General features: G+C 43.9%; 1 protein-coding gene across 1 annotated transcript; it reads right to left on the bottom strand.

The window, feature by feature from the left end:
- Positions 1 to 400: 400 nt before the first annotated feature.
- On the bottom strand, positions 401 to 25,742 carry oca2 (oculocutaneous albinism II). The gene is made up of 24 exons (XM_061683759.1): positions 25,563 to 25,742; positions 21,301 to 21,510; positions 20,227 to 20,322; positions 19,916 to 20,113; positions 17,775 to 17,832; positions 17,588 to 17,660; positions 17,332 to 17,489; positions 16,260 to 16,342; positions 15,910 to 16,063; positions 14,822 to 14,893; positions 14,642 to 14,707; positions 13,768 to 13,824; positions 11,960 to 12,084; positions 11,215 to 11,353; positions 7,731 to 7,863; positions 7,090 to 7,237; positions 6,860 to 6,917; positions 6,607 to 6,715; positions 6,058 to 6,185; positions 5,252 to 5,311; positions 3,737 to 3,841; positions 3,583 to 3,676; positions 2,920 to 3,013; positions 401 to 889 (listed from the first exon to the last, which is right to left on the bottom strand). The coding sequence occupies exons 2-24, from the start codon at positions 21,501 to 21,503 to the stop codon at positions 802 to 804; spliced, it is 2,499 nt and encodes an 832-aa protein (XP_061539743.1). The 5' UTR covers positions 21,504 to 21,510; positions 25,563 to 25,742; the 3' UTR covers positions 401 to 801.
- Between the last annotated feature and the right edge of the window lie 134 nt (positions 25,743 to 25,876).

Genomic DNA, 25,876 nt, shown 5'->3' with positions numbered 1-25,876 from the left:
TCGAGTTTATTTTTAGGACCAATCACAAAAGTCTGAAAAAAATCCAAATCATATTTTATTCCATAACTATTTCAAGAGACAAGCTTCGAAGCCTTCAAACACTTCTTTTTATTATTATTTATTTCAGTTTGTCTTTATATAGGTTTGTAGATTTATTAGATTTTATTATTTTTATGTTATCTCAAAGGCAACAAGGTCAACTTTATGATTGTGATTCATCTGTATTTTGTATTATTGTATGTGTGTATATACATATCATTTTTGTTTTATTTAAATTTGTATTTGTTTAATTTCCTATTGTATATATTAAAGGCTTTATGTTTAAAGGAAGACAAGCTTCGACATATTTTAAAAACATCAACTTTATTTCCTCTGGGGTTCCTTTGAAGCGGCGCCGCTGACGAGACGTCGTCAGAACTAAAGTTCGAAATCATCACAAGTAAATCACCGCTTTACATCAGATCTCTGCCAAAAGAAGAACGTTATTTTACGGATACATGTGCCCAAAATATTACACGTGAACGATTATACAATCCCTTTAGATGGGTGTTATGGTTACCTTTAAACATAAATAATATTGATGTACTTTTGGGGGGAATATTCTGTTTAATAATTGAGGTCACATTTTACAACATTGCATGATGAGCGTTCTTTGTCTTCTTCATTGGAGGGAGAAAAAACAAAAGTAACATTTTGGCCGCTTCCTCTGAGTTCTTCTTCTTGTTGCTTTTCTGGTTGGCGGTGAAACGGGAGCGTTTGTAGCTTCGGATCCCCGATTCTGTTCCGGTTCGGCGTCCCTGATCACATGTTCCATCCGAGTCCGATGTGAGTGGCCAGCAGGTAGCACATGCTGATCATGCACGTCATGATCATCATGGGGAAGCCTAACCTGGCAGATCACAGACAACAACAACAACAACAACAACAACAACAAAACAAGGCCACAACGTTAGGTGCACTTATTATGAGAAATAAATTGAACAGTTGGACATTCAAAAGTTTAGCGAAGGTCAAGTTAAGTTCACCTGTAAAGGTTATAGTGCATTTTAGGTTCATCCTGAATTTTTTGAAAAACGTTTCACGTAAAACAGAGAAACTCAAAACAAAATGTTTCCCCTGACGTCAATCTAACTTAGCAACATGACATTAGATAGGTATGGCTATCATATTAGTATGACTAACATATGAATTCCAAAGAATTAGATTATTATTATTTTTTTTTTGTCATTGCGTGTGATCCGAAAGGCAAAAGGTTTGATGACTTTGATTGAGAAATTGAGAAAATTCATCTTCCGAGCTAGTTTAACTTGAAATTTGGTTAGTAACAGATAGCGCAAGCAGACCCACCAAAAACCGTCTGATGACGCTCGGAAAGACATGGGAAGTTTTCATTCCTTTTTGTTGCTTAGTTACCAGGAAACCGCAAAAAAATATATAAATCAATAAAAAAGTCATCATTATAAAATCTGTCCTTTTGATGTTAATTTCGTCTTTAATTATTATTATTTTAAATTTGTGCGGAGTCCTTTCAACCGAGAACAAGGGAGCTGCCGTCATTAAAACGGCATAAGGCGCAGCGGGCGCTCGCGTGCATAACGACAGTCATAGTCAGTGAAGGCCTCATGGCTGAATAAGCGGACAACAATCCTCAGTAGAAGGGGGAGCTCAGCTGTCGGGCGCTCTAAGGGGGTCTCCCTACCAATCAGCACCCTCCCTCTTGAGCAGCCGTGACCCAGACGACATAGCCCACTTGAGATCGGGGGCCGTGCTTCCATCCAGGAAGTGAACGCACAGCGAGGAACAGGACCCAAATGCAGTCGTTCTGGACGTTTAATTATCTGACAACACTGTTTTGTAGCCTGAAAACGCAAGTTTTCGTCGCTGTCAGGCAGAAACCTCCTTTGCCCAAATATGGTCAATTCCATATTTATTCCACAAACCAATACTATTAGTCTGTCCCCCTGTTGTCTGTTATTTGTATGCGCTATTAACCAATGTAATGCGTTGAAAATAACTTCATCTAATCTATTAACTCTCTTGAAAGCTTGAACTGTTTGACAAGTGTTGTAAAGCTCCGCCCCTTCCCACACGCCGCGGGAGCCGTGCGGCATTATGTCACCTCAAGATTGAAAGCCTGGATGGTATTTTTAGACGATAACAAGTGAAAGTAGTTACGTTAGATACGTGGGAGTATGCCTGTTAAAAATGCCTTTTACCAGAGTACACAAGTAGAGTGTCTGTCCTTCTAGTTAAGTACAGCGGGCGAGTACTTGTGCCACCTCTGCTCAAGTGTGATGGCTTGCTGTGGCTCTAAGCGTAATTGTGACCTGGCTGCCATAGCAACCGGCTCTTTGGGCTTGTGTTCAGTGCACAGATGGGAGTCCGAGTCGGGGGTTGAGCAAAGTACTCTCCTCCACAGCTGAGCTAATCCACTGCTGCACTTTGACATTTCCTTCATCCATTAAAGCGGCGGAGCGAACAATAAAATGCAGCAAGGCGGACTTTTGGCGCGCTCCTCAATGTTTTGGGGCCGGTCGATGCGTATTCATGACGTGCTACAGTATGGAGACATATGCACGACATTAACATGTAAGCAGACCTTCGGGCGCGGTAAGACGGCGGCCAGATCGTACTTGATCACTGCCTTGACTTACAAGTGCCCCGACTTGCGAGTTATTACTGTACTGTATGATTTCATACAGTCAAATCCTGTTGAGGGCTTTTTTTCTTCATTAAGAAAAATAACAATAATGTTATAAAAGATGTTGCCGTTGGTGCTGGAACAGATGAATGGCATTTCCATTCATTCCAAATGGGAACGTTGACTGGAGATCCGAGTGTGATTTGAGTTCCAAGCGTGGTCGTGGCACAAATGAAATTCATAAGTCAAAGTCAGAACCGCATTCATTTTTCACTTACCTGAAGAACTCCATGAAGGAGAAGCCGTAGCCGTGCTGCTCTGCGATGCCGGCGCATACCACGTTGGCCGACGCGCCGATCAGTGTGCCGTTTCCTTCGCGCGCACACGAACACAAAAGTATCAGAATCGTATATCGACGACGACATCGACCAAGTTTACCGTCCGTCTACTGCTCATGAAGTACGACATCAAACAGCTTCGCGGGTAGCCGCTTGAGCATTTATTCGGTAGCCTTGATAGCCGCCTTACGTAAGATGGTACGAGCAGGCCAAAAGTGGCACGAGTAGTGGAAGAAAACATTACTAAGTCATGCCCTGGTCTTTATACCCGTGTGCCCATTTGTCTGACTAGCGAGGACAAAGAGCACGGATGTTGAAAATGCTCAAACAGCTTTTCAAATGCAGCAATGCGTAGGGTTATGCTTTTTGTTAGTTACCGAGTTAGTTAGTCATCAGAGTTACATGAAACACATGACCAAGGGTTAGTTAGTTAGTAACCAGGATGTAGGTAGGTGGACATAACTGATTTCTCGAGGAAGAGGTTATGTTCTAATGTTCTATGTTTGGTCACCATGTGTTAGTTAGTTTATTGTTTAGTTACCGGGACTATGGAAAACGTTAGTTCATAGTTTGCGTTGAGATTTTCACAGGAGTGAGGCTGACCGCCGAGGCATGCTCCCATGGCCAAGGCAAAGATGAGCGGTTTCACCGGCAGGTTCACGTCTGCATCCTGACTCAAGTTGATGAGGACTGGAATCTGCAAGAAAAAGACACACCGTTTTTTGGGGTTGTTTCGGGGATCTAGCGCATTTCTCACCATGGTGGCGGTGAAGGGGATGTTGTCGATGAGAGAAGAAGCCAGGGCGGACACCCACATCACCAAGATGATGGCGATGGCCATGCGCTGGTCCTCCGGTACGGACTGGAATCAAACCGAGAACAACAGGAAGAACTTTTTTTTTTTTACGTCACGCCGACATCCGTAGAGGTTGGGGGAAAAAAGTCCCAAACCGACTTGACAAAGTAAGGAGTGGAAAGTATAGACATCTGTTTTCAAAGGTAGGGAGTCAAAATCTAAAGTAACGGCAGAAAGAAATATGCAAGTAGAAACACCTGAAAAATCTTTTTAAGTACAGTGACAAAGTATCTGTACTTGTTTTACAAAGATGGTTAACGTATTGCAGAGTTTTGCTCCATCAAGGCACTAAACAACACAAACGAGATCTGTGCCTTGCACCTGTCGCACACTTGCATGCAGATGTGATTTGATTTTTTTTTTTCCCCCGCAGGAAGTCAGGCGGAAAGAGCTCCACGCCGCCTGTCACCGGCGATTAGCCGCGCTCCGGGGCCCCGCCGGTTTATACGAGCTGACACGCTTATTACGCCGGCGATCACACTCAGAAGACAATGACATTCTAAGCGAGGCCAGGTGGAAACGTCATCATGGAATTTGCGGCGAATGTACAGAAGGAAATGCATGAAAGTAGAAGAACAGACACCAAAAAAAAAAGACTCCTAAGGGCAGACGTATTGAGTCAACAACTGTACTTAAGTAAAAGTTCAAAAGTACAGACAAAGAACTGAAATGCACTTCAGTACAAATGTAAAAAGTAAAAAAAAGAGTGTTTTATTGTCAGTCAGTTCTATACAACACACTAAACCCCTGCATGTTTATGGTTTGACATTGGTCAATTTGCATATTCGCTGATTTTATTGGGAACACTGAAAAACTCACTTATTAACATATTGCTTTAGCGCCATCTGGTGGGATCTTGGTGCCAAGCAGCTACTGCATGTTCAACTGAGGGGGAGGGTTAGACCTTGTGTTGGTAGCTTCGTGGACCGGCGTACATCAGCACATTTCAAAGTGGGAGGTTTGCGCCGCTGTGGGTGTGTTCACTGCCGAATTCAATCCTGTACAATCGAAGCGGCTCCTCTCATTCCCTTTAAATGTGGCAAAACGTCTCGCGTCGAGAAGTGTCGAAATGCGGAAGAGGACGCAGTCATCCGTGAGTGACTGGAGTATTGAACGCTCGCGGGTACCGTTATTAAATACAGAACGAGCTGGTCAGAACCGCTAACTTGCCGCGGAACTCGTAGTTGCGCGCCAGCCAATACGTTTACGAAAACAGTCAAATTCAGCAAAATCGTGCCGGACCATCTGCGCCAAAACTTAGATGAGGTGCTACGAGGCGGAAGTTTAGACAGACTTTCTGACACCGAATTCTCACTCTGCCAAGCGCATCTCCAAGGCACACACACCGTCGCTGCGCCGACTTGGCAGAAAAATCAAGACCCAAGACCCCCAGTTTTTTACGGCGCCGTCACTTACTTTGATGAGCAGCGCCGTCTGCTCGCCGATGTAGTCGATGAGCTGCAGCTGGGCCAGAGCCTGCAACATCAAGAGCAGAAAAACCAAATATTATGAAAATCATATTGATATGGGACTTCCAGACTGTGGCAGTTTCTTGTGACTGAGTTTGTTTCGACTGTGGAAGGTGGTGGTTCGAATTCAAATCTGGCGATCGCATTATTACTGTATTTACATTATCTGGCGGTTTTTACGCAAGACTGGCAATCATATTAGAGATGAGATTCAAACAGTCAAGAAAATGTGCCACTGAGAACTATAGTGGGTCTAAGTGCTTTTTAGTCATTTTTAAAAGTTCAATGCAGACAATGAATACAGGAAAAAAAAAACATGCAGTATCTTTCAGATGAACACAGGCTGAAGTCAAGTTTTAGTTCCAATTTGGACATACGGGGGCGACGGCAAGTCCGAAGGCGACGGCAAGTCCCTCAGTCGTGGTGGCTAAAAGTAGCGTCGTTGCTGTCTATCTCATCAAAATCATAAGCATTGGAGTTGACAAAATGCATCCCGAAGTAAGACATTTAGTAGATTTTGTTGTCGCGAAGAAAACTTTAAATCACACAAATGACAAAAGAATGGAGTTAGCCCACTCTAGTTCTCAGTGGCTCAAATCGTATCAGTAGTGCAACTTGCCTGCTTCTGTGGATTATTTCTAGCGGTTTTGCTAATGTGCACAGTGGCGGTTATTTGGTGTTAACTGGCGAAAGCGTGACACGTGACTGTGGATTCTTGTTTTTTGTTTTTTCTCTCTTTCAAAAAAGAAGCACCTCCATCAAGACGAAGAGGGCAGCGAAGAAGAGCAGCGTGGCCCACTCCACGCGGTGCAAGATCATCTCAAAGTCCTGAATGTCGGCCAGGACCAAGAGCCACAGCGCGCCCAGGATGGCGATCCAACCTGAGCGCGACACGACAAATCAAGACGTCAGAAGAGGAAAACAACCTAAAAAATGAAGGGGAAAAAAAAAACCTAAACAAACAAACAAACAAACAGGCTTCTCTAATCAAATGGACAAAAAGAAAAAAGAAAACGAGGAGGAGAGTGCATCCGCCGTGGCTATGCGCAAATATCAGCCGTAATCGCTTTAAGGATGAGGGGAAATTGAAGGATGGGCAGAACAGCCAGAGAGAAACATATTTTGCTCGGTGATATTGCGGCCTTCGTTTTGAATATACGCCGTGCAATCAGTCTGAAGCACGTTTTGATCATTGAGCTTCCCGTGGACGCGATTTCAGCTCCCGTCAAAGGTCGACAGCAACACGTCCACGCGGCTCCTCGTTTGACTCTCCGGACTCTCCGAGCGCGCTGGCGCCCTCACCGAGATCCAGGTGAATGCTGGGAACGAAGGAGCTGACGAAGAACATGAAGATCACCGCGGCCAGCACCGACACGCACTTCACCAAGAGCACCTTGTCGGTGATTCTGTGCTGCGGGCAACGGAAGAAAAGACGCGTCAAGGCACGAGACGACGGGTGGGCCGCTTTGAAACACTTCATTACGGAGATAACGTTCGTCGAGGTCAAGCGTTAAGAAGTACGTCAACAACAACAACAAATCCATCATTAAAATACCTTCTTTTGCAGCTCTTGAATATTCTGCTCCCAGTTCTTGTCCTCTTGGGAAATTTCTCTGTCAAGCACATTTCTTGTCACGCTCTAAATAACAACGTCTGAATGGAATGAACGAATGATTCCGAAGAGAAAGAGTTATTCGGTGAGTTTGTTTTGTTGTCGTTTGACTTTTTTTGCCGTAGCATGACATCAAAGTGATCCTTAGGAGGCTCGGCCGTGGTCGGCTTTACCTCTGGAAGGTTTGCATCATCTTGCGCAGCAGACTTTCCAGGTTGAGGACTTTCTGCATGAGGAGACATTTGATGGCCGTCTCTTCGCGGCTGGCGGGATTGATGCGCTGCGCCGTCTGCCTCCACACCAGAATTTCGTGCTTGAGCTCTGCGGTGGATTAAAAAAAATAAGAAGAAAATAAGAACTTAAAGACGCCCGAGAGGGCGCTGATGGCGTCTTAGATGACGACGTTTCCGGGCAGTAAGCGGCGAGCCCCGCTGACCAGGAACATACGAGACCATGCGTGCGCGGGAATTAAACAGTAAATAAAGGTCGACCGCAGCTATTCCGGTAGGCAAATCCGAACAATTAGCAGACGGTAGCGAGCGGCGGCGGAGCTCCGCGCAGCAATTTTGCGTGTTTTTTAAATGTTTTATTTTACACTGTTCAGTGGTACCTTGACTGACGCATGCCCCAACTTAGAATTTGTATTTTTTTTTTTTTGGCATTAGAAGCCTACTTTCCTATGAGCCAGGGTTTTGGCGCCATCTTGTGTTATCTTCAAGCTAGGCTAACTTCCACGGGAAAAAGACAAATAGATGAATTTGTGAACGGCAAGCCGCGACTGGGAAAGGGTTTCACGAGACTTATTTGAACTCACCCACTATTTCGATCGACTCTTTGTTGTAGAGTTTCTTGTTCCAGTAGAGCATGCGCAGGAAGGGGAAGGAGGTGAACAGGACCAGGCATATTCCCAAGAACATGTAGCCGGTGAAGTTGGCAAAGTCGATGCCCTGCGAGAGACGCACAATGAAAGAACCGGGGTCACGTAGCGACACGGGCGCAAACGTTTTGCGTCGTAGCGGAAATTGTCGAAGAATTTCAGCCCTTTCCAGACGTCGTACGTTAAACCGGCACTCCGTGGACTGGTTTGAGGTAAAGCAATTGTTCGGAAAATATATGCCTTTGCACTTACCGTATAAAATGTATTATGTAATTAGAAACTCATGATGCTTTTGTTTTAGAGCGGGGATAAGAAAGGAGACACATTTTACTTGTAGCTGTATTTGTCGGACAGTTATGTCCATTTGTAGACGTCATGCTTTTAACAGACTCCTCGCAACGAGCCCTTCGGCACTAAATTGGAGCCAGGTATAATAGAATCACATTTTCCAGCAGATTATATGGGCGGAACACGGCGCGAGAAATAAACGGTAAGTCCGTCGTTTTTCCCGGAAGCGTCGATCAGGGGCGATTTCCAGGGAAGACATTTTAATGGACTGTTTCTGGAGGAACAAGCCGTTCAGCTCTAAATTGGAGATCAAAATCCATTCGCGTTGGCACGGAAAATGAATGGCAAATCCGTCATTTTGTTCGGCGCCATCAATTCTTGGGCGGTTTGCAGGAATGCAACTTTAACAGGAGGAGAAACGAGCCAGCCCGAAATTCAAACACCGTATGCGCAGATAGATGGGAGCCGCTCAATTGTGAAGCTTTTTCATTTTCATTGAGGAGTGTTGTTGGCCTACCAAGGCAGCAAACTTTGGCGATTCACATTTTGCTCATCGCGGCAATTGTCGGACGATTTCGTCCGTTTCCAGATAACAGACTTTAACAGAATGCTCCTGGACGAACAACCGTTCGGCTCGAAATTGGAGAAAACCGGATTTGGGAGATGTTTTGGAGTTTATGTCGAGGAATGCATCAACAAAGGTTGGCGATTGGCTATGAAACACAAAACTGTCCAGGACATGACATTTTTGGACAGTTTTGACCATTTCCAGGCATTGTACTTGAACGGACAATCTGTTTCGCACTAGATTTGAGTCAGATACCGTAATTTCTTGTGTACAATGCGCATTTTTTCCTCCCAAAAATGGTTAAAAGTCAACAGTGCGCGTTATACGTAGGTATAGGAGAAAACGAAAAAGACTTTCACACTTTATCAATGTATGCTGCCATCTAGAGGTTATGAAAAAGTTGTACACCTTCATTCCAATGTGCCACCGCCCCTTAGAGGTTATGAAAAAGTTGTACACTTTCATTCGAGTATGCCACCTAGTGGTAATGAAAAAGGTGTAGCCTACACTTTTATTACATATGACTGCATATATGTACAGTTGTGCTCATAAGTTTACATACCCAGGCAGAATTTGTGAGATATTGTTTTTTTTTCCCAATACAACTGACGACTGAATAACAACCATCATTCGTTTCTTTATGGTTATGTTTTTTTTTTAATGATAATGCTTTTCTGAAATGCTCCACAGTTTAATTTGAATCCCATTAAAATAAAATTAAATGTGTTTCGCCTGGTCCTTCATGTTTTCTTTCAAGAATTGTACCCATCTTACAAATTCTGCCTGGGTAATCAAACGTAAGAGCACAACTGTGTGTTTTCTCATTTACTAAATAAAGTACGGCTGTGAATTTCAAAATAAGAGCAAGTGAATTAAAAGAAAGTATTACGTGGTCAAATAAAGTGCTTAACTTCAGAATAATTCTTTGAAAAAACTAACAAAATACAGATAATACTTATATAATAATAATAACAATATTGGTAGAAGAAAAATAATGCCTTGTAAAAACGCATTATACCTAGGTAGAAGGGTTTTCCAGAATTTTGAGGTCAACTTTGGGGGTGCGCATTATACATGAGTAATTACGGCATATCAGACAGTCGGGTGTCGTTACATTGCGACGCTGCGCGGTTATAGGCGGTAAATAAGGGTGGAGCAGGCTGGCAAAGTCAGGCACGAAACATTCATCGTTGTTTTGCTTTGAATCATCCTCTAAATTGGAGCCATGTGGTGTGGAGAAATGGGTATCGCTAAATTGCAAAACCTTTGAGTGTTTGCCGACACATTATTAGCATTACAAATACAGTGTTCCCTCGGCGGTTTGCGCGTCACGTTTCGCGGCTTCAGCGCGTGGCGGGTTTTTCCAAAATACTCTTAAAAATAAATAGATAAATGAATAAAAATACAGCCGTATCGGCGGCCATACTGCGGATAAGGTTTCATCATTAAAGATTTAAGTAAATACGTGTACTGTCGTAATCTTTGTCTCAAATATGTAAAGTATAAATACTGTTTACATATTTTAATCATTCTGGGACCCGCATACACATCATCGGAAATACCTGGGGGAGGGGCAAATCCTACTTTGCGGTTTTTCACCTTTCACGGGGGGTTGTGGTCCCCATTAACCGCGAAAAACGAGGGAACGCTAATGTCATAAATATGAAAAAATGCAGAAATGAATACTGAATTGCTGTTTGAAAGAACCTTGTAATGACCAGGCCTCGCATCATGTTCCCGTTCTCCGAGCAGCTTGCCAACGGCATCTGCTTACCAGCTTTCGCTTGACATTCGGGCCTTCGGCGAGCACGCTGTGGCCGTTATCCGCTCCGTTGATTCCAGAAAATGGGCATCTCACCGTCCTGCCGTCCAGTTTGTCTTGGCGCCGCTCACAGAAGAGCAGTGGGCGGCCGGCGGACGGCGACGGGGGGACGCCGGTCGGGTTGTGGCTGCGCTCTGATAAGGACGGTTTGTGTGTGCATGCACGGTTTGCTCGCCTGTTTGTTTGCTTGTGTGTCGCGGGGGGGATATTTCGGGACGCGATCCAGAGATAGAAACGGCGACCCGACTGGAGCGGGCGTCGTTGTTTAGACCACGTCCGAGTGTCCTTGTTTTTACATTTCATACCGCGATGTATACAAAACCAGCACATCATCGAGCACTCACTCACTCACTCACTCACTATTGGTCAGTTTGTTGCAGCGCTGGGAAGTACTTCAGTGGCGTACTTAAGTAGAGTTTTCAGGTATCTGTCCTTGTGTTTATTTTTCTGACGACTCCTTACATTTGAAAACAGATCTCTATATTTTCTACTCCGCCGCACTTTGTCAAAACAGACTCGTTACTTTTTTCAACCTCCGCAGATGACGACACGACATGACTTTATACATTTGTACTCAAGTACATTTCAGAGTCTGTACTTTTTTTTTTTTTTTTTTACTTTTACTCGAGTAATTGAATCTACTTTTCTGCTACTTTTCCCAAATCAATGTTTGACTCTTTCGTGAGAACTTTTGCGAGAGTGCACAGCGAGGACAGACAAAGCCAGCGCGGGCGCGCTCCTACTTGTCTGCGCAGGTCCTGATTGGACACGATGATGACGTTCGGCGGGTCGCCCACAGCTGTGGCCGCGCCGCCGATGTTGGTGAAGATGACTTCTGCGATCAGCACGTGTCTGGGGTCCAGATTGAGCACCTCGCACAACCTGCGGCACAAGCCGCAGAGGAATCAAACATCAAGTATCCAGCGGTGCCGTGACTCACGAGTTTAATTCGTGACTACGTTACTCGTGACTACTGTGCAAAAAGCGGACCCCCTAAACCTAACTCAGTAACGCCACCTTGATAGCGAGGCAAATGCAGTCCCCGACATCACAAAATTTGGCGGACGTGTCAATCATAACAGGATGTACGTAAAAGTCCCAAGGAAGTTGTCATTTATTTCTCATGAGGTGGCGTTCCATGGAAAGCTAGAAAAGTTTAGCCCCCGACACCAGTTTCACCAACCAGCACGGAATTTGCTGGATGTTTTCTATCAATACAAGACGAACGAAAAAGTCTCAAGGACCCCACCCCCGAAATTGAACAGGAAGTCGGCCATTGTGGTTTGAAGAAGCCGTTTCCCACTCACTAGTGCCCCTACGGGAATGTTGAAAGACGTTTCACAGATCAACTTGAAATTTGGCAAACATGTCTATCATGACAGGACGAACGAAAAAGTCTCAACGACTCCTTCCCAGAATTGAACGAGAGGTTGGCCATTTTCGCTTTGAAGCCAATTGGAATTCGACAGCCACGGCAAATGGCGGCACCTGATGGTGACGGGGGTGAAGAGCATCATGGTGGTCACGTTGTCCAGTAAGGCGGAGAGGATGGCGGCGATGAGGCACAGGATGATGATCATGGGCCACACCCGGCCTTTGGAGAGGCGGTAGGCCTGCGAGGGCGAAAGGAAGGAAAAGAAACACAACCGTGAGGTCGCACCGGTCAGAGAGCGGGATGCGTGCCATGTGATGCCGAGGTGCAAAATCGAAACGACAGCGGACCCTCGAAAGACCAAAAGTAGTGAAATTACGCAAAGGCGTGACAAATTTCCGGAAAGTTACCGCTAAATTTCCATGGGACGTTAAACCTCGTTTGAGCTAAGGCGCATATTTGACAGGAGAAAAAGACAACCTTTCATTTTCATGTGAGACATGTTCAGGATGGTCATCTCATTATAGCCAGCGACCCGGGAGCCAATCGTGTTGCAGCGGGGCGTGTCCTGCCTCGAAATTATGTGGGAATCCTAAAAACGCGTCACTGGCATAGAAAGTTTTGGGGGGAAAAAAAAAGAAAAAGGCTTGATTTTTAGTACTCTATATTTACTTTTTTTGTTTTACATCATATACATTTTGCTAATTTAATGCATAATTGTATTTGAAAAATAATATTTTTACATGATATATGATTTTTTTTCATGCAGAATTTCATTTTTTTTGACACTATACATGAATTGTGTTCTCGTGACAATAATTCTTTATTTTGAACATTATACATAAACTAGTTTTTCATATCCATTGTCACATTATATATACAGTATGTTTTTTTCCCCTCTTAAATATAGTACACAAGACTTATATGTCATTTTCGCCGATTTTTTTTTTTTACATTATACATACGCAATGTTCTCACATCAATATACATTTTAAAATGATACATTAACTATTTTCTCATCTATTTTTAACATTCTATTGAAGCTTTTCTCAAATAAAATCTGTTTTTATATTTTCTCATATCTATTTTTACATTTTCTATGTCGGCTTTTCCCGCCCTCATGTATAAGACACACCGCGGTATACACCATTCTCCTCATATATAAATGTATTTTATTTTATTTTTCGATATTATAGATACATTTTTATTTCTTGTTTGAAAATTATATTTGAACTATTTTTTACATTGTATACGAGCCTTTTCTCGTGTATAATAATATCGCATCTTCTTCGATTTTTTTGCCGTTCTATTTTTAGTTGTTTTTCATACAGACGGTCGAGATATGTCCTTTTTTTAACGTATCGTATACGACTTTTCTTCTTCTTCTTGCCCCGTGGCGACAAATGTTGCCTTTTGCATCGCGTGAGACAAAGGAAGCTGTGACGATGTCACATTCCGCATGGTCGGGATTAACGGCGAGCGTCCCCGGAGTCGCCCTCGCCCCCTTGACCTCCGCGACGCCGACGATGACGATGAAGGCGCGCTGGAGGGCCCGTGCCAGAAATTCAATTTACACTCAGGAAAATGGAGCCAGACTGACTAAAAGGTTCGCCACGAGGAAAAGGTATCCCCGTGTGAAATTCTCGATCTCGGGCCAAAGTGTGATGAGGTCGCGGCGACCTTTCACCTTTTGAGCCGCTCATGCGCGGACGTTCGCGAGAACAGGAAGTCACGCGGGCGCGCTGGGGAAAAAAAAACGCTGAGGTGAACTCGTCTCTACGGCCGTGACCTACTTCCCGGACGCCGAAGCAGCAAATGTCAACCGTGCGCGACCATTCAAATGTCAAGCGTGTGAAGAATAGCAGATAGGTCGACGTCAATCTTGCGGCCAAAATATGAATCAAAAAGATGAACCAAAACCAACCTTGACGGCGCAGTAGTCGAAGAAGCCCGTCTCGGAGAAAATGGCCACCAGCACCATCTGCCAGAAATGCAAGATTTGAAGATTTCATTGGAATACTTTCTTCATTCAATTTGATCTCATTTCCTGCGAGATTTATTATACAACTCCAATTGAGACATTTTCATTTCATTTCATTTAATTTAATTTAATTTAACAATCCAGGTTCTCCATCTTAGTTTGTTCAGGCTTCAAACGGGTAATTGTATTTTATTTAACTTTTTTCCATTTTATTTTAATTTCTAATCTTATTTTATTTTATTTGGCGTGATATGTATCAGAAGTTTCCATTGTTTTACTTATGTGATATATCACTTCATTTAATTATCGGTTTAATTTAATTCAATGTAATTTATTTGTCTTTAATTCCATAATCCAGTTATTTTATTTTCTTATTCAAGATTCCGTCATTCTATTTGATTGAATTGTATGTTATTTTATTTAATCTTTTCATTTCATTGCATTAGATTTTTCTGTGTAATTTTACTTAGTTTTATTTACCACGCTATTTATCACAAAACTCGACTCATTTACTCCCAGTAAATTATCACTACATTTGTTTTCAATTTAAGTTGCCATAATTAAATATTTACTTTATTCCATTTAATTTTGATTCATTTTAGAATTCAGTTACTCCATCTAATCTTGTTCAGTTTTTTTTTAATTTTAAAATTTAATTTAATTTTTTTTTTTTTATTTTATTTTACTTTTTTTTTCATTTCATTTGATTTTTTTAAAAAACTGCATTGATTTAACAGTATGTTATAGCTTCATTCGCAAGCAATCCCGCCCCCCCCCCCCCCCCCCCCCACCCCCATTATCGCCATCGCGGTCTCACCATGCCAAAGAGGAGAGCCAGCGTCTCGTAGTCGATCCATTCCACCACCTGGACCAAACTGGGTCGCTGCGGGAGGGAAAGCAACAGCGACCGCTGAAATGCTGAGGAGTTGATGATATTGACGCGCGCGACACTCGGAAAGGTGCAAATGCTTTTCGGCGCGCTTCCATTTGCGCTTACGTCGCCGATGACGGCCAAAGCGGACAAGGCCGCCAAAGATCCCAACATGGCCGCCAGAGTGCGATGGACGATCTGAAAAATCCAAATACACCATATATAATACAATACATTTCAGCATACGATATACAAGACGAACACACCACAACGACGCTCACATTCGACTGGGGGGGCAAAAAGATTATAATGGAGAAATACTTTGTACTTCTACTACTCCCACAACGACCTTTACGACAACTACTGATGTTACTACTAGTGCAACTACTACGACTACTTATTTACTTATTTTACGACAACTACAACTCCTTTCACTACTACAATTAACGCTTTTTCTACGACAACTACTATTACTTGTTTTACTACTAGCTTAGCTACTTTACTGAAACTGATTGTTTTATTAGCGGTACAACTACTTTTACAAGTAGTAATTTTATTATTACTACTGCAACTGCTTTTACTACTACTACTTACTTTACTACTAGCACAACTATTACTACTCATTTTGCTACCACTTCTGCAACAACTACAATTTTTACTACAACTATACATGAACTCTGTTCTCATTTATATTTTTTTGTTTCAAAATGATGAAAGTAACATTTTGTCGTCTGTATTTTATTGACATTATATATAGGTTTTTCTCATCTATACGGTCGACCGGTCGCCAGCCAATCGCAGGGCACATAGAAACAAACAACCATTCGCACTCACATAGATTTTTACTTTTTTTTTTTTTTTTTTTTTTTTTGAGGCAACTCCGACTTGTGTGCAAATTTTGCTTCAAAAGTCGCCCCGATGGGATTTTCCATAAAACAAACGTAATTTGCAATTTGCAGTTACACAGTGCAGTGCTGAGCTCCCTTTTCATCAAAGCATAAGCAGTATGTGCTATTATATGTTTATTTGGCACCTGTGACTAATTGATTGAAAGCCCTAATATATATATATATATATATATATATATATATATATATATATTAGGGCTTTTTATTGTAATGTAATGTGTTTTTGTAATGTTGTTTCAATTTCATCGCAGCAGAGGAAAAACGCTACGAGGAGCGTCAAGACGGACGTTTTGTGTCCGTGCGCACCTCGGAGATGATGAGGACGTAGACGCCCGCCAGGATGACGCCGGCGACGGCCACCTGCGTCTCCACGCTGACGTAGAGCGACTGGTGCGTGATGGAGAGCGGCACCGCCTCGTCGTCCGTCGTGAACGCCTGCGCCGTGATGACGATCGGGTCGCTGCGTGCGGTCGGCAAATTTAGGAAAGGGACCGTTTGTTTTTGAAATGGCAAAAGTGCTCGTTAAAATCATTCCCAAGCTGCTGAAAGTGGGGAAAATATAGACTTAAGTAAAGTACAAATACCTTTAAAGTATACTTAAGTATAGTGACAAAGTATTTGTACTCGGTTACTTTCATAACGAGTGTGTGTCGTACCTGCTGAGCATCTCGAAGGTTTTGGTCAGCAGCAGTTGGTCGCTTCGCTCGCTGTGCAGAGGAATTGTCCAGTTGTAAAGCACCTGCAAAAAAAAAAAAAAAAAAAAAAAAAAGGTTCAGTTTAGTTTCAAAACAAACATTTTTATAAAAAGATTAAAATCACAGGAAACCACAAGAAAAACGAGGTGCACAACATTGCAGAGGGGAGGCATGTTTTTCGTAATATTATGACTTTAATCTGGAGAATATACAACTTTTTTTCCCGAAAATATTTTCCGAAAATATAAGACTTTGTTTTCATCATATAATGTTTTTTGTAGTAAAGTAAGAAAGTAGACTTTTTTTTATTTTAATCTTGAAACTTTATATTTTTCTCCCAAAAATGAATATTGTTTTTCTAAAAATAAATACAAAACTTTATAGTTGTACTATTCATTCATTCATTAATACCCTTTTTTCAAAAAACCTTTGAAACTTTCTCCTCAAAAATGCACAACTCTTTTTCTCAAAACCATAAAAAAAAATGTAAAATAATATTATGACTTTGATCTGTAAAATATGTTTGTTTCTATGAAAACTCTTTTCTGAAAAATAAAAGACTATTTCCATATATACCTTGACTTTAAACTGGAAAATACACAACTTTTTTTTCTCCAAAATACACAACTTTGTTTCTCAAAACCATAAAACTATGATATGTTTGGATATAATATTATGACTTTAATCTGGAAAATATCCAACTTTTTTCTCAGAAATGCGCAACTCTTTTCTGAACAATAAAATACTATTTTGACTTTCATCTGGAAAATACCAAAAAGGTTTTTTCTCGAAACCATAAAACATTTTTTTATATATATATAATATTATGACTTGAATCTGGAAAATATCTTATATAACTTTCTTCTCACATTACAACTTGAATCTAAAAACGATACGACTTTTTTCTCTCGCCCATATACACGACTCGTGTATATTTCGGTGTCTGCACACCGGAATTCCTGTGAGACTGTTTGCTTGAGTGCGTGCTGCTGTTTTGGTGAGCAAGCGTCCCCCTCGCCCCTCCCGCCCCCACCTGCTGCGCCCTCCTCCTCCGCTGGCCCGGCGGCTCGGTCTGCTCCACCCGGACGAGGACGTACTCCCGGCTGGCCGGGTCGGCCGCGCCGCCGCCGAACGGGCCTCCCAACTGCAGCTTCAGCAGAGCGTTGTCCCCGAAGTCCGTCAGGTTCATCGCTGCCGAGCGGCGACCCGTCAAGGAATAAAAGCCGCCCTTGTTCCGGTCGCGGAGAAACTCCGCCTTTGTTTGTTTGTTTGGAATTCGAAGCGGATACAGAAGCTGTCGCTCGCCGAGACGGCCAACATCCTCCGAGGGTTGTCCCGGTCGGGATACATGCTGAAGAACAGCTGAAACGACAACAACATTTCTAAAATCGAGCAAATAAAAGAAATTCGGCCGCGTTGATTTTGAGCGAGTTAGCTAAGCGCGTAAGCTACGCTGAGATACGGCGACAAACTCACACTGCACAAAACGACAATAGCGAAGATGGTGGCCACTTTGGAGACGCGGAAACAGCATCTGGAAACACAACAAACAACATCTTAACATAAATGACTACTACTTCGATAAATGTATAATATTTAAGTTTATATAGATAGATAGATAGATAGATAGATGGATAGATAGATATAGATACATTTGGCTTGGGGGAAAAAAAGGTGTATATTTTCAAGAAAAAGGTTCATATTTTCCAAATGAAAGTCAAAATATTATGAAATTGACATCTCATATTTTGGGGGGAAATGGATGTATTTTACAGACTAAAGTCACAATACAATATCACAAATATAAAGTTTTGGTTTTGGGTTGAAAAATTGGTATTTGGGCGGGAAAGGTTGTACAATTTCCAGAGTAAAATCATCATGTAATATGAAGAAAATTATGTCATACACTATATTTTTGAGGGGGGGAAATTGGAACAGCCAAAAGAAGAATACTGCATTTGGTGATACTTTTCTGGAACATGAGAATGGAAAGGATGACGTTAGATTCAGTCAATTGAAATGGTCTTTTTCTGGATATGCAAGCCTTTTTTCAGAATGCCGTGAGAAGGAGAAGCAAATAAAGGAAATCAAATGCAATCAAGTAAAAGTGCAAGCAAAAAATGAAAACACATTTAAGAACATTTTGAAAAAATTGTAAATTAAGTCATACATAATCTTCTTCTTTTCCTTTGGGCTTGTCCCTTTAGGGGTCGCCACAGCGCGACATCCTTTTCCACCTAAGCCTATCTCCTGCATCCTCCTCTCCAACACCAACTGCCCTCATGTCTTCCCTCACGACATCCATCAACCTTCTCTTTGGTCTTCCTCTCGCTCTCTTGCCTGGCAGCTCCATCCTCATCATCCTTCTACCAATATACTCACTATTTCTCCTCTGGACATGTCCAAAGCTGTATAATTCTAACATACTTCTCTGCCACTCCAGACTTCCGCATGCAGTACCACAGTTCCTCTCTGGGTAATCTGTCATAGGCTTTCTCCAGATCTACAAAGACACAATGTAGCTCCTTCTGACCTCTGTACTTATCCATCAACATCCTCAAGGCAAATAATGCATCTGTGGTACTCTTTCTAGGCATGAAACCATACTGTTGCTCGCAAATACTCACTTCTGTCTAGCCTCCACTACTCTTCCCCATAACTTCATTGTGTGGCTCATCCACTGTACTCCTCTATAGTTCTCACAGCTCTGCACACCATCCTTGTTCTTAAAAATGGGCACCAGCACACTTTTCCTTCATTCCTCAGGCATCTTCTCACACGCTAGCATTCTATTGAACAAGCTAGTCAAAAACTCCACAGCCACCTGCTTCTATACCTCCACAGGAATGTCATCCGGACATGCCTTTCCATTTTTCATCCTCTTTAATGCCTTTTGAACTTCCCCCTTACTAATCATTGCCACTTCGTGGTCCACCACACTTGCCTCTTCTACTCTCATTTTCCTCATTCATCAACTCCTCGAAGTATTCTCTCCATCTAGCTAGCACACTGCTGGCACCAGTCAACATATTTCGATCTCTATCCTTAATCACCCTAACCTGCTGCACATCCTTCCCATCTCTATCCCTCTATCTGACCAGCCTGTATAGATCCTTTTCTCCTTCTTTAGTGTCCAACCTGCCATACATGTCATCATATGACTCGTTTGGCCTTTGCCACCTCTCCCTTTGCCCTGTGTCGCATCTCAATGTATTCCTTTCGCCTCTCCTCGGTCCTCTCAGTGTCCCTCTTCTTCTTCGCTAACCTTTTTCCTTGTATGATTTCCTGTACTGTGAGGTTCCACCACCAAGTCTCCTTCTCTCCTTTCCTGCCAGAAGATACACCAAGTACTCTCCTGCCTGCCTCTCTGATCACCTTGGCTGCAGTGGTTCAGTCTTCCGGAAGCTCCTCCTGTCTACCGAGAGCCTGTCTCGCCTCTTCCCGAAAAGATGCACAACACTCGCCCTGTCTCAGCTTCCACCGCATGGTTCTCTGCTCTGCCTTTGTCTTCCTAATCTTCCTCCCCACCACATTATTGCATATTAAAGACGAGAAGAGAGGAATGAGCAATTCCGATGCAACAATTTGAGTGCTGGAGTATGCGCCGGTGGCCTCACTTGAGACTGCTGGCGAGCTTGAAGCCGACGCTGAGGTGCTCCACGGCGTCGCTCTTGTCCGACGAGTTGGAGCGCAGCAGCGACAGGCCGGTCACCTCGCTGCCCAGGCGGTACCTCCTCTCCAGCTCCACGCCGCCGCTGTCCCAAGGCTCCTCGCCGCCGTAGAAGCCGGGATCGTGCATGCTCATGTAGGCCGTGCTGCAAACAAAAGCGTTCAAAGCTGTCCTTGGATATAGAATACGTTTATATATTTGTTTTTGGGGGGGGGGGGTTGTTTGTTGTTGTTTTTTTTGGTGTTCGAAAGTGCTCACCTGTCATCTGGCGAGAACCTGAGCAGAGGCGACCGTTCTGAGATGTTGGCTGAATTCGCTTTGCCGGTGAGAATATTAACCGCGGTAAAATTGTGCCTGGAACAAAAACACAAAACGATCATCAAACGTTCCAAAATGGCTGATTCAAACCGAAATGGGCGACTTGCTGTTCAGTTTTGCAGATGGGCCCTTGAGACTTTTCCCTGCGTCTTGCCACGATAGACACGTCCACCGAATTTCATGTCGATCGGTGAAACAGGTTTTGAGGGCAAATTCTTTGTGACTTTCCAAGTGGCACGAATGGGTGACTTTTGCTTGCGTTGCGTTCAGGACCCCTAAAATACTTTCAAAAATAAACGGTGGCCCATTTTCCCGAGGAACACAAAGGCTTTTTTCGTGAACTCTGACCCCGACCGAGCAGGTGTCGCATCTGTGCGGGCAGTCTGCCAGATGCTCTCTTGCCCCCAAAGAAACAACCTCCGTCATTAAGTCGGCTTTTTTTTTTTTTTCAACCTGCTGCTGCGTTCAGGGACCTGCATAGAAGCGCAGCTGGGTCCTCTCACACACACACACACACACACACACACGCGCACCACCCAAACACACACGAGTGAACCCGCTCAATTTGGCATCAGTTAATGGAGATTGTCCTCGGTTGGTCACGATGGAAACTGCAAAAAACACGGCATCATTTGTAATGGGACAGCTTCTTTTTTGTTTTTATTTTTTTATAAAGTCGTGAATAAAATTTTACTTTTACAAATGTTGACATTGGCATTCCTTTCAGTTCGGCTCGTTTATTTATTTTACTTAATCTTTTTATCGGGCAAAACGAGAACACATCTTTAAAGCTGTAAAAATATTTTGAAATTTCAACCATCGCAGACGTTCGCATACCAAACTCTGATTGTTTTGCTTTTTCTTTGGCAAATTCCAAAAATGCATTTTGGAATTTGAGCAAACTTTCAAGAGAATACCTCGCGAAAGTGGCACAGAACATCTGCCGTTCAACCACGGCCCCCCTAAAGTTCCGCAAAACGTCCAAGTTCGGCTTTCGGGCCAGTCAGTCCTCACCTGTCTTCTTGGCGAGCGGGCAGGAAGCCGTCGGCGTGGATGCCGCGCTGGCCGGTCGGCGGGCCGGCCGGCTTCTGCGTCTCCCGCCGCTCCGAAATTCCCTGCAGCAGACGCAGCTCGCCGAAATTCCCCGCCCCTTGGTGGGCGGGCGCCGAGGCCTGGGACATTTCCAGGTCCGGGTTGCTTTTGTTCTCCAGGTACATGGCGACGCTGCAGGGGGGGCGGAGAGCGGCAATTTAGGAGACGCATGACGTCACCGGTCGGGGCTCTCCGGCATATTTGGGATTCGCCTCAGGCCGACGCCATGTCTCGCGTAAAAATGTTGCTTTGTTGAACTGAGTGGAAGAGCTTCATTTCGTCAGGCCGTAGCCTCGTCAAATAGAAAAAGTGCTTTTCTGCAGTCTTGGGGCCTCTGCGAGCAATTAGAACCAATTTTGGCAATTACAGATTTTCGCTAATCGTGACAGGGCTTGGTCCTGTTCACTTCTATACCTTTCGGTGACTCTTCCAGTCTGTCTGTATCTCTGTTGCAACATGCCGATGACAGCAGGTCGGAAACTAATAATGCTACATTTCTGAAAATTCGGCCCCCGAGGCCAGTCTAACTAAGCGACATGAAATTCGGCAGGCCTGTCCGTCACAAGTAAACCCGCAAAAAATACAAAATAAAAAACCACAGTCAATGAATCGACCGAAGCGCTGCGGCGCAAAACTGCGACCCTGTGGCTCAGCCTATTGTCCTGTGTTACTTTTATTGAACCGCAAAAGCATGGTGCCATTGTCAAGGAGGAAGCGTGTTGCGACAAAGAGAGGAAGTGGGTGTCACTTCATATGTCACTCGCATGCATTTTGGCACGCCGAGGAGGACGAAATGTGAAGTGTAGTTGAATATCGTTGAGAAATACAATAGAAGTATACCGTATATAGTGCATCCGTATGGCTCGGCGCCGCCCGACTGGGTCTCGCTTAGTCTTAAAAGCCATTATTGGCTGACCGTCGGCTGCTCATGCAAAACAGTCAGCGAAGCTCGCACGCCGCGCGACTGCTCAGTGGGGTCGCGCCGCTTCGCTCGGTGTGCCTCGCGCTTAATGGAGCAGCGGAAGGTGAGTGGCGGCGTAACCGTCGTTTTCAGCCTTCACGTGACCCACAAATCCGACACATCAGCTGAGCTGGGGGGTCAGCGGACCGGCTCGGCTCCGTCGGACACGTGCTCGGGAATCCGACGGGATTATCGCTCACACGCGCGTCGAGCGGCGCTCTCGTGCGGCGCGATCGTAGCTCGTCGCGCCGCGGCCGGTTAGCCGAACTGCGAAGTTCACGTGGCTTTTCCGACGGATCAAGTCAGATGCTGCTTCCGAAAGCCCAAATTAACGCAGATAAATTATCTGCCGGTGGTCTCGGCTCAAGATCACTCGCAAATTTAGTCAGGATACAGAAGACGGATGGAAAATGCTAACTCCGTGCTACTTGCGTGACGTGTTCTCGTTATTATCCGTATTTAGTTTCATTGAATTTTTGTTATTATGTTACCGTTATATTATACGTGTTATCGTGTTACCAGAGAGCTAGTGTACGTAGTATTACGTACCTACTATTTGCGGCATAACGCAATGCTGTCGTTGTTAGCTCCAAATGCTAACATTATGCTACTAGAATGCGGTTAGATTAGGTCGACATGACAACACAGAGGCTGGACTCTGATTGGACAAAAAAAAAAAATCCACATACACGTAGTGGAAGCAGTGCAGCCAAGAGAAACGCTACGAAATGAAGAGAATAGACTGTTGGGATGAAAGGAAAACAATTTCGTGGAATACATATTAGAATGTAGTTTGTCATTGTCGGTCTGCAGAGAAACCCTCGCTGGACCCTGACCTCCCACCACCGCTGAAGGTCAACGGACAGATGTCAGAGTCCGACCCAAAGCCGAGTCTTGATGCACCGAGGTCTCGCGTGACTCGCGCACGCTTATGTCGTGAGAATGGCCAGCAGTTTTGCGTCCGACGTTTTCACCAGCCGCGGAACGGCCTCGTCCAATTCACGTGACGGGACTCGTCCCGGCCATGAATGAACCTTTTTGTGGCCGCCTCGTGCCCACGAGCAAGACAAACTGCTTTTTTAACAATTTTACACTCTCTCTTCTCTCTCCACAGAAGAATGAGCCCTTTTATATTGTTTGGGACAAATTTGATGCATTTTGACATACGACAGAAGTAAAAATACCTTCAAATGACATTTTTTTGCCCATCCTGAAATTTGATGACTTGTCCTAAAGTGACCCAAAATATACAAATATGAAAATATTTTAAAATGCCATTCATTTACACAGGTGCTACAAAGTCAGGACAGACCCATTTCAGACTCAAGACCAGGGCAAAATGAAACCAGGTCGAGATCACGATTTTTAGAAGTTCAGACCAAGTCGAAGGAGCCAGATGAGGTGGCTGGGGCATCTGATTCGGATGCCTCCCTGGTGAGCTGTTCCGGGCACGTCCCACCGGGAGGCGACCCCGGGGATGACCCAGGACACGTTGGAGAGACTAAATCCTTTGGCTGGCCTGGGAACGCCTCGGGATCCCCCCGGAAGAGATGGATGAAGTGGCTGGGGAGAGGGAAGTCTGGGCGGCCCTGCTAAAGCTACTTCCCCCGCGACCCGACCTCGGATAAGCGGTAGAAAAGGGATGGGTGGATGGAGACCAAGTCGAGATGAAGACTTTGTGAGGTCAAGACCAAGACCGAGGTAAATTAAAACCGAGTCAAGAGGAGTTCAGACAAAGACCGCGGCAACATGAGACCAAGTCAAGAAAAAGACTATGGTAAGCTCAGACCTAGTTGAGACCAAGGCTTTGTGACGTCAAGACCGAGACCGACACAGATCAGGACGGAGTCAAGACCAAGACTTTGAAGAGTTCAGACTTAGACAAGACCAAGACTATGCAAAGTCAAGATCAAGGCCGAGGTAGGGGACCAATTCAAGACATGAAGGACTTCATAGCAATTTGAGACCAACACTGAGACAGCATGGCACCAAGTCAAGATCAAGACTTTTAGAAGATTAGACCAAATCAAGATGAAGACATTTGTGAGGTCAAGACCAAGGTAGATTAAAACCAAGTCAAGACCAAGTAAAGACTTTGAAGAGTTATACCAATGGAGGCCCAGACGAGGAAACTAATGTGACCCAAGTCGAGAAAAAGACGACTATGACATGCTCAGAACTAGTTGAGAAAAAGACTTTGTGAACCAAGAACAACCGAGATCAGAATGGAGTCAAGACAAAGACTTAGAGGAGTTCAGACCAATTTGAAATCGAGACTGTGGCAACATGAGATCAAGTCAAGATTTTGAATAGTTCTAACAAATTTGAGCCTAAGACTAAGGTAACATGAGACCAAGACGAAGGCAATGCAAGACTGGTTCAAGACAAAGAACGATGCAGATCAAGACCAAGCAAGGCAAAACGAAGATGTTGACAACATCAGACCGATTCTAGATCATGACTTTGCAAAGTTCAAACATAGACAAGACAAAGACTTTGTCAAGTCAAGACCAAGACCGAGGCAGATTGAGACCAAGTCAATACTTGAAAGAGTTCAAAGCAATTTGAGACCAAGACTGAGGCAAGATGGGACCAGCTCATGACCAAGACTATCTGACAAGTTGATACCAAGTCAAAGCCAAGAATCTGAGACCCAGTTGAGACAGAGGACCAATCAAAGCGGCTTTTCTCCTTCCCTTTAAAAGCGGCACAATTGGAAGAGGACGCAGCGGTCCGTGCGTGACTGGACCATCGAATGGGTCCTTTTCACATACGGCATTTCGATTGATAACGGTAAAGACACTTTTTTTTTCAAATTTGTATGCTGCCTTGGCTTCATGTGTGTAAATGGTGCTCATGCTGAAAAAGAGATATATCCAAAAATGAAATTAGAATCTTCCGAAAACATGTCGCAACTCATGAAATTTCAATTGGCACACATAACGGTGAAGACATTTTGGCATGAAAAAAAGGGAAGCATTTTACTTTAGAGCTATTTTCTTTTCTTAGAGAAAAACATAACTTTTTGTATGATAACAACTGCCAATATTTCAAATACTCTTTATAGTAAAAAGAATGGTTTACATGATATGAAAATGACCCACATAATAATAATTTTTTAAAAAAGTTAGCAAAGACTTTTTTTCTTGCATTTTGAACTTTAAAACACGTCAATTTGACCCACATTGGCCAATTTGAGAGGAAAGTCGGCGAGGGTACCTACATTGACGAAAGTTCTTCAAGCTGACGACGGTTCCAGCTAGTGACCTCCTGACTGAAGACGGAGAAGATGGAGAAGATGGAGAAAGGGGAGGGAGGGAGGTTGGAGGTGTCGGCGTCTCCTCTCCCAGCAAAGGAGGAAGACGGTCCTCGGCGCCCTGGCGAAGGAGAGCTCGGCCGCAAGGAGAGGAAGGAGGAAGAGGAGGAGAGGGAAGAGGAGGAGGAGGAGGAACAATCTTCTAATGGCGGCTTAACACAAAAACTTTTGCCATTCCCCACCCCCCTGCAGCCCCTTTTGACTCGTAATCCTCCCAACGC

Source organism: Phycodurus eques, chromosome 8 (genome assembly GCF_024500275.1).
Source record: "Phycodurus eques isolate BA_2022a chromosome 8, UOR_Pequ_1.1, whole genome shotgun sequence".
NCBI classification, from domain to species: domain Eukaryota; kingdom Metazoa; phylum Chordata; class Actinopteri; order Syngnathiformes; family Syngnathidae; genus Phycodurus; species Phycodurus eques.
The sequence above is the reverse complement of the archived record's forward strand: the minus strand, read 5'-3'. Positions and strand labels throughout refer to the sequence as shown.

What these genes read in the sequence shown, in the direction of transcription:
- oca2 (XM_061683759.1), bottom strand. Translation starts at nt 21,503, where the DNA reads ATGTACCTGGAGAACAAAAGCAACCCGGACCTGGAAATGTCCCAGGCC. An exon ending in ATGATGCAAACCTTCCAGAG is followed by an intron (nt 6,918 to 7,089) that starts GTAAAGCCGACC and finishes TGTGCTTGACAG; the next exon opens with AGAAATTTCCCAAGAGGACA. An exon ending in AGACGGCGCTGCTCATCAAA is followed by an intron (nt 3,842 to 5,251) that starts GTAAGTGACGGC and finishes GTTTGATTCCAG; the next exon opens with TCCGTACCGGAGGACCAGCG.